The sequence below is a fragment of the Clarias gariepinus genome, chromosome 4 (assembly GCF_024256425.1).
Source record: "Clarias gariepinus isolate MV-2021 ecotype Netherlands chromosome 4, CGAR_prim_01v2, whole genome shotgun sequence".
Taxonomy (NCBI): domain Eukaryota; kingdom Metazoa; phylum Chordata; class Actinopteri; order Siluriformes; family Clariidae; genus Clarias; species Clarias gariepinus.
The window spans coordinates 3,920,448-3,935,306 of record NC_071103.1 but is presented as its reverse complement, the minus strand read 5'-3'; the positions used below and the strand labels follow the sequence as shown (position 1 = coordinate 3,935,306).

Sequence of the window (14,859 nt, the reverse complement as noted above, 5' to 3'; positions counted from 1 at the left end):
TTGATACTTTGTAATTTATTTATTTATTAATTTTTACTTTTATAAAAAAATCATCTATTGGTGTAATGTTTTCTTTTAATTACATTAAATTCAATTTTATTTATAAAGGGGCTTTGACATTGGCCATTGTCGCAAGGCAGAGAAATTCATAAAAAGTAATTTCAAAGTTATACTCTTATTAACTGAAAACTAATAAGATTTTTTTCTGGGGGGTGGGGGGTGGGGGGAGTTAATTTGCAACATTTTAACATTCAACATTCATTAATTAGTTTTAGGCTTTTAGACTTTTTATAGTTCATACATCTATTTTTCTAAAATAATTTAAAAGATAAAGGGACAAACTGATAATTATAATTTTACATACTGTATCTCCTCACACCTTTTAAAGTAATTTCTATAATTATTTGAAATCTGTAAAGCTGCTTGGCGACAATGACCTTTGCTAAAAAGCTTTATATGGGTTGTCCTACAAAAATCATGAAAAGTGCTGTTACTTAGTTTTGCTGATGCCTAAATCATTTAAATGAAAAGAACACACACATTATTTGATTGCGTATATTTAAAATATTTCAATCATGAAATAGATTTTCTTACTTTTCAATATTTAATTGTAGCATTTTTAAGGCCAGGTTTTAAGAAATGTCTTGTCATTATGATCAGACATGGAAGTGGAACCATATACTTTTCATCTAAAATAATCTGATTGATAATAACTAATTATATAGTTATTAATTAATTATAAATTAAATGATTAAACAATAATTGACTATAATTAATAATGTAAAATAAATATTAGTCACCCCAAACAATGTCAATGACGTTACTCTTAGACAAAAAAAACATTTGACAATTTAAAGATGAAGTGCACTGGAAAAATGCAAAAGTTATGTACAGTAAGATATTGCTGTCCATTTGTTTAGAAATGTCATCATTAATTTTGCAATTTTTATTTTTATGCTTTTAGATTATAATTAGAACATAAAAATGACTACATCTAATAATTATTTGATTTTGACACCATTTTGTATATAGGTTAGATTTTTCTCTAAATTCTCAATAATGTTACTGTCAGTGATGTTACTGTCATTAGTGGTACCAGGGAGAACAAGAACACCAGGTATTAAAATTTGTATTTATTTTTTTAAAATAAATAAGCCCTGTTTTTTTTTGTGGATTCATAAAGTTTAAAATTAAGTTATTTCTGTTAAAGATTAAATAAGTTCTATGTGTGAAAAAAGAAATACGTTTCAAGGGATTTTTAATCACCCAAGTTCCACCTTTTCTGTAGAATGTCCTGTATACATTTAATTGAATAAAGTAATCCTAATTAACCATAAAAAAAAAATTGGGATAACGTGCAAGATTGGAGGTAAACCTCTTTAAAAGGACTTATCTGTTATTAGGTTTAGTGATTTGTTTGTAATGAGTCATAATGACCGACTGGTTAAACACTGGTTTGTTTGTTTAATTGCGGCGCGAGCATTCCGTCCGCTGATCAATTTCCTTAGAATGCTCGGAATGTCAACGGGGGCCACCGTGCGCGCTTTCCGATTGGCTCGGCAGGCTGTCCGTCAACCAGCTTAGTGACGCCCCGCCTCCCACCTCTCTCTACTTCCGGGACTCCGGCAGCGGCTCAGTGTCACTCGGTGTGCGCGCGAGGCGGCGACTGGAAGGCAAGTTTATCTGCTATTTATGACAGTGTTGTTATTGTCAGGTTTTTCTATTTGTTAAGGGTTTTATCGTGGATGGTTTGCCTTTTTTTAAGCGTCTATGTGTTTCTAGTTCAGTATGTACAGTAGTAATAACAGTGGTAGTAATAAGAGGAGCTGGAGTTTGTTGTTGTTGTTGGCCTGAGCGGCTCGCGAGCGGTCGGGCCACCGGGCAAACTTACACTCACATTTATCATCATCATCATTAATATCATCATCATTAATATCATCATCATTATTATTATTATCATCAACACTGTTATTAGTCAAATACCTTTATTGATGACACGTCTGATTGTGCTCAGGTTTAAGTCGCGAGCTCTTTTAGCTTTTTATTATTCATTTTCATCTTATTATTATTATTATTATTATTATTGTCTGTCTTTGGATTAAAGCATTAGATTTAAACCGAATGATGATGATGATGATGATGATGAAAGCAACACTCAACCACCTGTGAAGTCAAAGCCTCTACAACAACCTTATATAATTGTTTTCTTTGAATCTTCTGCCTTACTTTCATCAGTTCATGACAGAGAGAAAGTTTATCTCTTCATCTCTTCACTTTTCACCTACCTTTTATTTATCTCTCTGCCTTCGTTCCTTCCCTGCCTCCGGGTTCAACGTCTAATCCAAAGTACTAAAGGGTGAAAGTGTGCGTCTAATAAAAGCCTTGAAGTTTCCATGACGACCCTTATGAGGGACCGAAAAAAATAAATGGAAAGAAAGGAACGACACAGATAACCTTGTCGCGTTATTGTGTATTAAAGAAAGTGAGGAGGAAGAAAGAATGCGTCCTTTGTGGACTCTTGGAGAAAGTCAGGGTCGTGTCCTAAACCCTCCACCCAGTATTACAATGAGACAAAGTGTAAAAATATACAGTCTCTCTCTCTCACTCTCACTGTCTTTCTCTCTTTAGTATTTTAAACTGATCTGGAGATCCGCCAGCGATTGATTTAGTCTAAACACCTCGCAGAGATGAAACGAGGCTGCAGAATGCCACTTTCATGAACACGTCCTTTGGTTGTTTGTCTTTTTGACGCGTCCCTGCGTCTGTCTCATCGTTTGTCGTACTGAAGATCCAAACACTGAGGATCGGTCCAGAAACCTCAAACGTCTCCTGTCGGCCAATCAGAATGGAGAATTCAGCATCGATGCATGACTACTCCTACGCTGACGCTATCGGTTGATGTGTAACACTAGCTAAGTGTGTAAACTGATTGACCGTGACGAATGTGGAACAATTCGGACAGTGATTGTGACACGTGACGTCACGCGTCGGTTGTGATTACTCAGAGTCATGCATGGTTTCAGTTTTCACCCAGCTCACTCACACTTCTGCTTCTGCTCCTGTACAACAGTGGACATTAGATTTTAGACCACAACCTTACTACACACGCACACACACACACACACAGACACACACAAAATGCTAAAAAAATCAGCAGAAATATTGCAACGTGCTCGCCGCTAGATCACTGATTCGGCACTTTTTTATTTTCCACGTCATACTTTTTCCGTTTGATTAATAAGTAGACCAAAGGTCACTGTCTGCTGTCTCGACATGCAGCAGGCCAGGGTGATTGGATTGTTGAGACGTCGTTAATCGGATGGTGCGAAAAATGTGACAACTTGATGAATAGCCACTCTTTACATAAGTGGTGTTAAAAGAGTGAAAAGCGTGTCATAGGCAGAAGATTTAGAAATATACATAAATAAACTGTGTACTAACGATAAGAATCACGGAATTGGCCATTGGAAAAATCCCAAATAAATTATATTACATTTTTTTTTTTAAAAAACAAGCGCAGCATTTGAACAATACAAACTAACTTTAAATACAAGAGTTTAACATTTAACTTCAAATGGAAATTGTTACTGAGCAGCTCGTATCTCCGTCTTCCGCATAAATCATAATTATTATTTCTATACAAACTTGGCAAATAATTCCTTCCTAACAGACAGGATGGAAATGTGTAAATAGTTCAGAGTGCGCCACCTGTAGGATTATAAAGAAATGGTAATGTTTTACTGTCTAAATTGGGTGCGAGCACGTGGGTATGCAAGGCTTTTAACACGCACGCGATTCTCGACTAATTTCAAATGACAAATTCACTGAGAGAGTTTAGAGAAAACTGCAGATCGGAGCCTTTTAACATGCGATTTTGATCATGTAAAGCCATAATAAGGCGTTTCTGTTGCGCCACTCAGAAGCTTCTGCGCTCAGTACAGAATCGTTTATATCTGAGGCCGATTAAACTGTAAACCAGACGGATCTGGTCACTGGCCGAACGACCCGTTCATCTCTATTATAAACATAAAAATAGTTCAAAAATGTTTTTTGATTTTGTTGATTTTGGAGTCAGTGTGGCGATACGTGAATCATCAGACACAAAAGAATCAAGATTGATATCTGAAATGATTTTCTCCCCCATCTCCACCATGTACTGTATACTGACGTTGCTTTGTATGTTTGTGTTTGTAGGAAATTCTCAGACGTCACACAAATTAGAAGCCTGATGATGTAACGCGGTGACATCACTACCCCTGATCCACCCTCTGGCTCTGCACTGCTCCGGTCATGTTTACGCCTTAACGTGAAGATGTACATCGTACATCGTGTGTTCGCGCCAGTAGTTCCCGACGTGACACTGGATCTCCGCTGCAAAACAGAAAGTGACATTGTCGTCAGATAAGACAAAGAAGTTTTACCAGGACTCCTCGTTTTCGTTTTCATTGCCTTTAATCTCAGTATCGTTTACTTTGCACACCTCTGTACCTCACGACATCAATCAGCACTCTACTTCAACACTAACAAGCCTTTTTTTTAAATCAACATTATTTTAATTTTTTAAAACAAATGCATAACACAGAATTATGATTTATTATAAAAATGTAAAACACTTACAGAAACTTATTTATTAGCGTTTACTACACCGTTAATCAGCGCTTTTATGTATGTCTTTTTTCGTTCTCATACACTGATTAGTCGAGGACTGGAAAACAGCGCCTTTTTCTTATTATCAATTTCTTTTTATTTCTCTTTGAGCAAATATCAGTATTTTTGCTTCAGGCAATAAGTATAAGTAAATGCAATCAGGGATCAGTTTACCTGCTGATGTCAAGTTTTTAATCTAGATAAAAGAAGAAAAAAAAAGTGCTGTCTGGGATTGCTACCAAAAACGTGCATGAGGAATGTTTTTACGTGACTCATCCAAGATTTGTAACGACTCACATTTTATTCACTACATCAGCTGCTCCAGACTCCAGTGACAGCAGTTTCAGTTTAAAAAAAAATTGTAGCAGTTAGGGATTTAAAAATTGTTTTGTCTGCTGATGTGACACAAACGCTTTAACAAAAGAAAAAAAAAAAAAAAAAAAACGTTTACTATAGCCATACCTCGAAACGTTAGCTACGAAGGTTAGTTAACGTCTGAATCGCACTTCCTTTAGGATCTTCCTTCTGAGGTTTATAAACCTGCTGAATCTCTTGTGGAACCAGAGTGGATTCGCAGGACAAGCTTGTGAAACGCAATATTTAAGAAATTCTTTGCTGTCTAATCCGTCAACAAACTGAGCCATCGTATGCATGAAGTCCTGAAAAGAAAAAGAAAAAACATTACCTTCATTAGAGACCGCGCTTCCGAAAGGAGAAGCAAAAACATTTCCAAAGCGTCCCCGAGATGGATTGCGCGGCTCCACGTTGCACATTTGCTTGAGAAGTGACGGCTGTCAGAAATGCGCTCTCCGAGTCCTCGCAGTCCTTCCCCGAGCCCGTTCACCACCCAGGATGCTTTGCTGCATGGCCAGTTCACAGATTGGAGCACGGGCGGGGGATCGGCGGGGAGCTCGGGCGGGAGCAGCGGTGCCGACAGTGGCCCTAGCAGCCCTGCAAGCGGCGTTTCGTTACCCTCCAGCCCTTCGTCGAGCACTTACTCCCTCACTCTGACCCCTACGCATATCCACGTGCAGAGGGTTTGCCCCCGACCGGGAAAGGAAGCCCAACTCTTGCTGCCTCTCTCTGAACTATCAGGGTGTAACTGCCCCCGGGCTCCTGCCCCGCCGCTCTTTGTGCTTTATTGGTACCCAGTGGGACGGAGGCGCAGGGGCGTGGCTAAACGCAGGCAAATGCGCGCTTACCTGGCTGAGACGAGAGCGGAGGCGGAGAAATGGAACACAGCCGTGCAGTGCCTGCTGAGAGGGATCGATATTAGCGTCTACACAGGTGTGTGTACGTGTGTGTGTGTTTAATCAGACATTCCATATGCTTCATTACTTTGCTTTAAAAACATGCTCGCCTTTTTCTAGAATTCAACAAAAGTTTGTTGCCGCGCCGACGTCGCCTGCTGCTATTGGTCAATCCGTACAGCGGGCGGGGTTTAGCGATGCAGTGGTGTCAAACACACATTTTACCCATGATCAGTGAAGCTAACATCAGCTACAACCTTATACAGACAGGTACATCCGTGTGTGTGTGTATGTGTTTATATTTAAATTATTATACAATACTTCTTGTGTAATTGATTTAAAGAAACATGCATAATTATAATTGTCTATTATTTTTATTTTGATCATTTTAATAATTATAATGTTTTACTTACGTAGTTTTTTTTTCTCTATAAAAATATTTCCACTGAACTGGGTATTTATGCTGTGTTGCCTGTTAGAGCGGCAGAATCACGCCCGCGAGCTGATCAGCGAGATCTCTCTCCACGAGTGGGACGGCATCGTCATCGCCTCTGGAGACGGACTTCTACACGAGGTCCTGCTCACTTATGAAAAACGAACGGGATTCATTTAAAAGCTTAGCATATCTATACTTGTTAATGGTTATTACCTGAAACCCGTGACATCACTGGGGCGTGTTTGTTTTCTGCTCTGTACAGGTGATTAATGGCCTCATGGACAGGCCAGACTGGGAAGAAGCAATTAAAACTCCAGTGGGAATTTTACCGTGTGGCTCCGGCAATGCCCTCGCGGGCTCCGTTAACCACTATGCAGGGTAAAACACGAACCTGGCCTTTTCCTTTTTCCGCTCCTAACTCACCCGTCCTTACCTTTACCAGTGGTACTCTACCTCTCCTTACTATCATCTCTGAAAACTCAGCTGATCTTACCTCTAACTGTATCACCTCATCTATCCGTAACCGTAGCTCTACCTGCAGTAACCTTACTCTTCTGGTGTCTCATCCCAGCCCCACTGTACCTGGAAAAACTCTTAACGAAGTCACATTATTTGCTGCCACTTTTCATTTGATATCAGCTCACTAACTCACCTGATATTATTTGTAACTTGTGTTATTAATCTTTTATATCTATACGACTTATCTAATATTACCTGTAATACCTGATTATCTGATATTTTCCTGGACTAGTTCATTTCATATTACCGGTGCTAGCTTACTGTATCTACCAAGTGTACTCATACTGGCTCACCTGATATTACCTTTAAAGGGCACATATCATTGCAAAATTCAAAATGATAATGTTTGGATATTCACATAGGTCTCCAGTGTATGCGTGTGTGTGTCTGTTTGTGTGTATGTATACAGAGAACAAAATTGTGTGAGAAAAACATCACCATCTTTTTTCCTTTTTCTATTTTTCCTATTTTTTTTTATAAGAAAAAATGTGTTTGGGGGAGGCAGCGCGGTGGGTTAGTGGTTAGCTTAGTGGGAGGTGTTGCCTTGCATCTCCAGGGTCCGGGTTTGATTCCTGTCTCTGTGTTTGCATGTTTCTGCTTGTGCTTGGTGAGTTTCCCTTCGAGTACTCCAGTTTCCTCACTCACTCTTATGTTAACTTGTTGAGTACCTTTAAGTCACCTGGCCTCGACTACACTTTCTATTTGCCTTTCTTTCTCTCAGATTTGACATGTGCCTTCGCGAACCCCTCCTCATCAACTGCTGCTTCCTGCTCTGCCGGGGCGGAGTCCGACCCATGGACCTGGTGTCCGTGACGACTAGTCCGTCTCCTTCATCCGCGTCATCCAATCAGAATGGACGACCCTCGCCCCCCAAAAGACTTTTCTCTTTTCTGTCTGTAGCCTGGGGCTTTGTTTCAGACGTGGACATCGAGAGTGAACGCTACAGAGGGCTAGGTTCTGCTCGATTCACACTGGGAACACTGGTGCGTTTAGCCTCTCTGCGCTCCTATAAGGGCCGCTTGTCTTATTTGCCCCCTGGAGGGGCAAGTTTCACCCCGGAAGTGCCCTCGCAGACTCCACATCGACCCCTTTCCCGCAGCATCACCGAAGGACTAGAAGGATACTGCAGAATGCCGATCCATCGCACCTGCTCTGATATGGGCCTCAGCGAACAGAGGAGCCTCCAAAAGGGGGATAGAGAAAGGGAGAGGGAGGAGAGAAACAAGGAGAGGGAGAGGAGAAGAGCGAGAGGGAGAGGTCGTGGGAGAGGGAGAGGAGTGGTCAGGGCGAGCAGCCTTGCTGAGGACAGAGAAAGAGAGATGGAGGCGGAGGAGAAGATGGAGGGAACATCTGGGTCCAGTGCCACGTCGAATGGAAGACTGGACACTAACGAGGAGGAGGAAGAAGACGACAGCACAAGAAATATGACAGAAGAGGAATATGATGTAGATGAAGGAAAAGAGGCGGACGAGAAGATGGAAGGCACATCCGGGTTTAGTAAGGAGTCAAGCGAAAGACAGGAGTCTGAGGGGAATGAGGACAATTCCACAAATGAAAAAGGAGAAGACGAGAGACGGAATGGCGTAGATGGAGCGAAGGATTTAAAACAAGAATATAGCGCAGATGAAGGAAGAGAGGAGGATGAAGAAGAGACGTATTCAGACCCAGACCGACAAAAGGCGGTTCGTAAAAACTCCGCCCCACCCAGTCAGATTGCTACCGCCTTCTTTAGTCGGCCGATCGGAGCAGATTCTGAACAAGTAGAAACCCCGGCAAATGAAAGAGAAGATGAGGACCTGAACAGGAATTTTTTCCATGGTGGTGCGTTTCCAGCGGAACCTGGACGAGAGCGATCCCTCACCATTTCCTCACCCTTCCGTCGTACTCGGTTTTCCCTCTCTAAACCCAAAAACTCAGCGGACCAGAACAAGAACCAGAAACCAAACGCTTCTAAGCCCCGCCCTCTTTCCCTTCTTCACCAGTCCAATTCGAACTCCCTACCACCCAAATTCCCCCCACATTCTATATCCCTGTCCCCATCCCCTCCTTCATCGCCAACTAACATAGGCCCAAATATTTCCGGCTCCTCGTCCTCGTTCTCCTTTGATCTGACCCACCCTGGTAGACTTCTTAAGCCACGCCCCCAGATTACCTCCCCTGTGGATCCACCTCCTCAAGATGACCTCCTGCCCCCCCTTGATCAGCCGTTGCCCACTAGGGATTGGGTGACTATCGAGGGCGATTTTGTTTTAGTACTTGCTATCTACCAGTCACATCTGGGTGCTGATTTGTTTGCAGCGCCGCATGCAAAATTCGACGATGGACTGATTCATCTGACTTTTGTGAGAGCTGGGATCTCGCGGGCGACGCTTCTCCGCCTGTTCTTGGCGATGGAAAGAGGCACCCATCATTCTCTAACGTCACCCTACGTGAGCCATGTTTCCGCCCGAGCCTTTCGGCTGCAGCCCCTGTCGTCACGAGGGACGCTGACTGTGGACGGAGAGCTTGTGCCCTATGGACCCCTGCAGGCACAGGTACGGGAACGACTGATCACTGTGTCATTATCATGATTATTCGTTCCAAACATTAGAATAATATGATATATTGCCAAAATTATTTGAACACCTACGAACGCGTTCTTAGAGGAGTGGAGGCTGTTATAGCAGCAAAGTGGGGACCGGCGTTTGAGTGGGCTGTTTGGCAAGAATGTATAGGTGTGAGGATCAGGTGTCCAAATACGTTTGGCAATATTTTGTATTCCCCATGATGCCTTATTATCAACTAGCACTAGTTCCCGTTGTTGACGGTTAAAGAGTTTTTCGAAATACTTAAAAGGTTAAAGCTTTAAATAATCTGATCAGCTTTAATGTAATCAGTGTTATTAGTTCAGGTTAAAGCCCACATACATCTCTGCCTGTCTTTCTGTACGGCAGTACTCACTGTCTAACTTACTAACATTTTGTAAGGTTGAGTCATTAAAATGATCTTACATCTTACCCCATGATCACCCTAAGTTGTACTTCTTGCATCATCAGCAAGTAGATTATTAAATCTGGCACCTAACTCTGCATAACATCACATTGACTCAACATTTTGATTTTACCACATAACACTTGGCTCTAAGTTCCGGTATTTTACGCGTCCTCCCCTCAGACTGCTGGGGATATGTTTTCTCTAATGACCCGTGTTTTATCTCATCGCTTCACATTACTGTTTATTCTTAGCACCACAATTTTAAACTTCCCGCATAAAAACGTTCTGAAGTTTAGAATTCATAGTCTATTAAAAAAAAATATTTTCAATTAAGCCATGCTGTGTCTATATACTGTAAACTATCATTCTGATTGTTTCTGTTAAGTGACGCATATGGCCACACTCACCTCCAGGGGAAAAAGCTCTATATTTGCCCCAAAACAAAAAGAGCTGGATACGCTTATACTCAATATTTAGGTTTAATTTATGGTGCAGATTAAACTTTAGACCTTTAGGATTGGCAAAGTTTCATTAGACTCTGTCCAGACAGTTTTGTGTCATGCTGTGACAAATTCGGCTGGACAGACATACAAACATACAGACTGGTTTCTGGTCCCCCAATGTACAGTATGAAATGTAAAGATATCATGGAAAGAGTGCGTTCAGACCAATCTATAGACAAAACCTTTCTTTTATTTAGATAGATAGTACAGCTCTAACACAGAGTCCTGGACTGTGTCCTAAACCTCGTCCTGCTAAATAGTGCATTACAACAAAACAGAGCAGCTACTATGGAACTTTCTATTTCAGCCACTGCCTGAGGTTGCCTCTCAACCCGCACTTTAGTCCGACAAAATTGGACATCCAGTTGCCGGGGTGCTATTTTGATCCTATTATGTTAAATCATGCATTTTTGGATGTACCCCAAACCCAATGGATTTCAAAATAACTATTTGTGTGGTGTTTCCCTTTGTTTTTAACCTTTTCCACTCTTTTCTTTCAGATTCATCCGTCCATGGCTCGCATCATTGCGGGAGACTCAGGAGTGAAGATCACTAGATTCTGACCTGAAACGTGGGCGGGTTATTTGACACTTTCTTTGCATTGCATAATAAGTATGCCGTCCACCTTTGAAAGAAAGAGAATGCAAGAGAGAGAGAGAGACAAAAACTTGAATATAGCCGGCAGCATCAACAAAAGCAATAGCTTTTAATGGAAATTGTTTAAAGGGACTAGTGGATCACCAGGCCGTTTAATAAAGAGAGGACACCTGGACACTAAGATACATGTGGAAATAGTAACTACCGGTAAATCTAGGTGATATGGAAATTTCTTTTCTTTACAAGTGTGCTCGAGCACTTCAGGTTCCAGTTTTTTTCTGTTGAAGTAGATAATGAAGTTTTCCTGCCATATTACACACAAAGAGATGGAGATGACCTAGCTATCAAGACGTACCAGTCTGCCAACTTTGCAAAAGAAAAAAACTGGCCTTTTTACACCCCCATATTTCCTTTGGTTTTCTTTTGATTATTTCCTTTATTCCGGGTAAATGTTTAATGATGGCCACATCACCGTTTGGCCAAGTTAGCCTTTTGCTCACTTTCCCCAAGTTCTGCCTCCTCTGTAATAAATTTCCCAGATTTCCCAATCTTCCAGGATTTGTCACCTTTTTAAGCACCACCCACTTTCTTTATTCCTGACATTTCCTATAGATGATCTTCTCCATCCAGTTAAATTCCTCTCCTCTTATCATCTTTTCTGATCTTGCATGGCCTTCTTAACTGTTACTCCCGTCCGTTCCTATCCTCTCAAATTTAGGGTCATGCACCAGTCAGCCAAGCTTTGCTTCCGTCACTGTTGGATTAACAAAACCTTTTGTGTTTTTTAAGCCTCATCCTGTGGTTTTACCCCATCTTTCCTCGCCACCCACTTTCTGGCTGCATCCCACTAATTTACCAAGTGACTCGTCCTTTTTCTTTCATTTTTTTTTAACCATGCCACAGCTCCTGCTTCCTTTTCCTTCCTTTGTCTTTCCCCTATGCCTTTCTTTTTTTTTTGCTGCCACATTTTGGGCCAAGCCCTAACCTAACCTAACTGAGCCTGTCCTCATACACTACACCTTTTACCTTACAAAACCAGTTGGCCCTCTTAAGCTCAGTCAATTTGTCCACACCCAATTCAGGGATGGGTAACCATTAATACAAGGTGACTCCCACCACCCATTTGGGCCACACATCTTAACGCCGCTGACATTTGGAAGTAGATCAATTTGTAGTCTGAAGTCCAAGACCTCTTTAGGATAGGATCCATCCAAGATGTTTTGTAATAAGCATCAACGAGGACCATAGATAAATGTGCATACTAAATGACGTCTTAGGTAGCCTATGTTCGAGCGTAGTCTGGGGTGTTAGGTGAGAGTAGCTCACTATTAGGCATGTGCCCATAATCAGTCATACGATATATCAGGCTATGTATAATACAAATCATGTTAGGAAGGACACTTGGCTCTTATGTTCCACACTGAATTATTTAACCTTTATAAAATAAATATGGCACTATCGAGTGCAAATAATTTGATACCCATCATGATGACAGCAGCCTTCTAAAGGCCATTGTTTTGGATGAGTTTAAAAGTGTCCTTACCAGAACTATACCCCGCCCCCCCAAAAAAGGCATAAAAAAAGTTGCTTTTAGCTATATTTTAAAATTCTACATTATGGTAATATCGTAAGCTTCGATAATCAGCACATGTCTAGTTGATCGTTTTAGGTCTATAGGATGCAGCCATTTAATGGTGTTTATTCTGATATTAAAAAATATCTTTTATTAGTACATTTGCCTGATTGTTTAAGCAAAAGCATGCAATGCTGATGTTCATGTGAGGTAATGCAAGTTGCACAATTGCTAAAAAAAATTTTTTCCAATCTGAAATCCATCAGAAAACTTTTTGATAATTGAGAAAAACATTTAGCCACTTGTTTAATTTATTGGTTTTATTGATGCAGTTTGATTGAAGGTTGATGCTTTGTTAAGAAAATGTTCTATGAGAAAATAAAATTTTATTTCATTCTTAAAGGATAAAATATTTACAACATACATATTAAAACAAAACACAGTAAACAAATCCCCCCTCCACCCAAACAAAACACCGGCAAGAAAAATCTTTCATAATGTCTTTATATTTTTTCGTTTTTTGGCAAAATAAAATGATATTCTGAGCAAGAATATAAAAAATTTGATTACATTAAAATATTAATTGTCATCAAATGAAAAGAAAATATATACAGTTGTCGCATTGTCCCGGATTTTATCATTTAGCCCTTTCTGGTGTATGAAGATTGGGTTCGACGCTGGAGCTTCGAGGCCAGCATAGCTAAAACTAGTTATCTCGTTCATAGCTGGCTAGTCGTTTTAAAAAATATTTACAAGCTACATAATTTAATAGCCCTTTTTTTTCCCGAACAAAAATTTTCGACCTATGGTAAGATTTACCTGCATAACGTCCAATTTGTAATAGCTACATTTTCCCTTGTAGCTCCAGTGTTGAACTAAAGACACAAACTTGTCTTGATTGATTGCATTTGGAATGAGTAGGCATGGTGTATATTTCAGGGTTTTGTTTTGTTTTGTTCCAAGTGCTAAAATGTGGACTTATGGAATCCTGGGCTTAGCGTTGAGCTGTGATTTATTTCATTTGTTGGACCATTGCTTTAGAGCAGCTTAAGACACTTGAGTAGAAATCGAACTGCTGCTTGGTTTCCTGATGCCAGTTATGATGTCTTGTTAATAGATGCTTGTAATAAAATTGTAATGATCACTAATAGTAAATGTTAAATAAAAAATATATATAATGTACAGTTCATAGTTCTGTATAAAAATGTCTTGTTTATTTCAAGGAATAAATTTAACTACGAAATGTGTGGCGCTTAGTTTATATATATATATATTGTTTTGTTAATATCTAGATGTCTGTATCCATGCTAACTTATTGCAGGTTAGCCATTTGTCGTAGCATACGAAAACTTAAAAGTAATGTTGTATATAGCTGATAGTTGAATATGAAGCAAACATGAGATCTACTGTAGCAATAAAGACGAGGTGTAAATTTCAACATGCTTAAACTACGGCAGCCCACAAGAGCCAAATCTCCACTCTTCTATTTTTACACCTCACAGTGTTGACTCAGGAATGCTGTGCTTTTGTCCGGCACCAAAACAACAAAAAGTGGTGGAAGTTTTTGGTCTTTTGTAGGAATGTGGGGTAATTATCGGCCAGGAGGAAGTGACATAAACATGGCAGTGATTCAGCAGACTTCCTGTAGGAGAGTTGGAGCAAAGTTATCAGACTCTTTATGGAGTTGTAAATACGGAAGCCCATGTCTCGGCCTCACTTCCTGTCCTCTGTCTACCATCTCATGGCAACGTGCACTGAGGAGCCAGTGGAACACAATCAGAAATCACTATTCAATAACACTGATTTTTCAAATGTAACTTCAATATATGACACGTTGCACGCTATACAGTAGCTCTAGGTGGTGGGGTTGCTGTTTGGTAATCTGCCACAAGCACACACGATAAACTCTGTTCCTGTGTCTATTATCTCCGCTTCTCTACGCCTTTCCCCCCTCACTATCAGCTCTGCTAAGAAGTTTCTTTGGTCCACAGGATCGGAGTCCAAAAACAACAACCTACAATAGAAGGATAAACTTAGACTGGGATCTCATGGGATCGCTCGAGGGCACGCTTTTATAGAAAACTAAGTAACAACATGAACTAACTGGTTTCATTTTAGGGGGAACTTTTATTTGTTCTGCCTTTAGAGTTATGTGGAATATTGTGGAAGAATCCGGTATATAAATAACACGACATCCTCTCAACACAGTAAAATACAGCAAAATTGTATATATTTCTTTAATCATTCTGTACGTTGTTACAGAAAATCACCACCTGATGAGTTAGCTTTAATCGCTAAATAGTTTAATCATGAGAGATCATTTACAAAACATTTTAATGACATTTATACAAAAGTTACAAA

At 40.3% G+C, this 14,859-nt stretch overlaps 1 protein-coding gene across 1 annotated transcript; it reads left to right on the top strand.

Moving 5' to 3' along the window:
* Positions 1–4,198: 4,198 nt before the first annotated feature.
* Positions 4,199–13,274, top strand: sphk2 (sphingosine kinase 2). Its single transcript, XM_053494579.1, has 6 exons — positions 4,199–5,934; positions 6,018–6,167; positions 6,377–6,471; positions 6,596–6,711; positions 7,574–9,386; positions 10,829–13,274. The coding sequence occupies exons 1-6, from the start codon at positions 5,448–5,450 to the stop codon at positions 10,889–10,891; spliced, it is 2,724 nt and encodes a 907-aa protein (XP_053350554.1). The 5' UTR covers positions 4,199–5,447; the 3' UTR covers positions 10,892–13,274.
* The last annotated feature ends 1,585 nt before the right edge of the window (positions 13,275–14,859 follow it).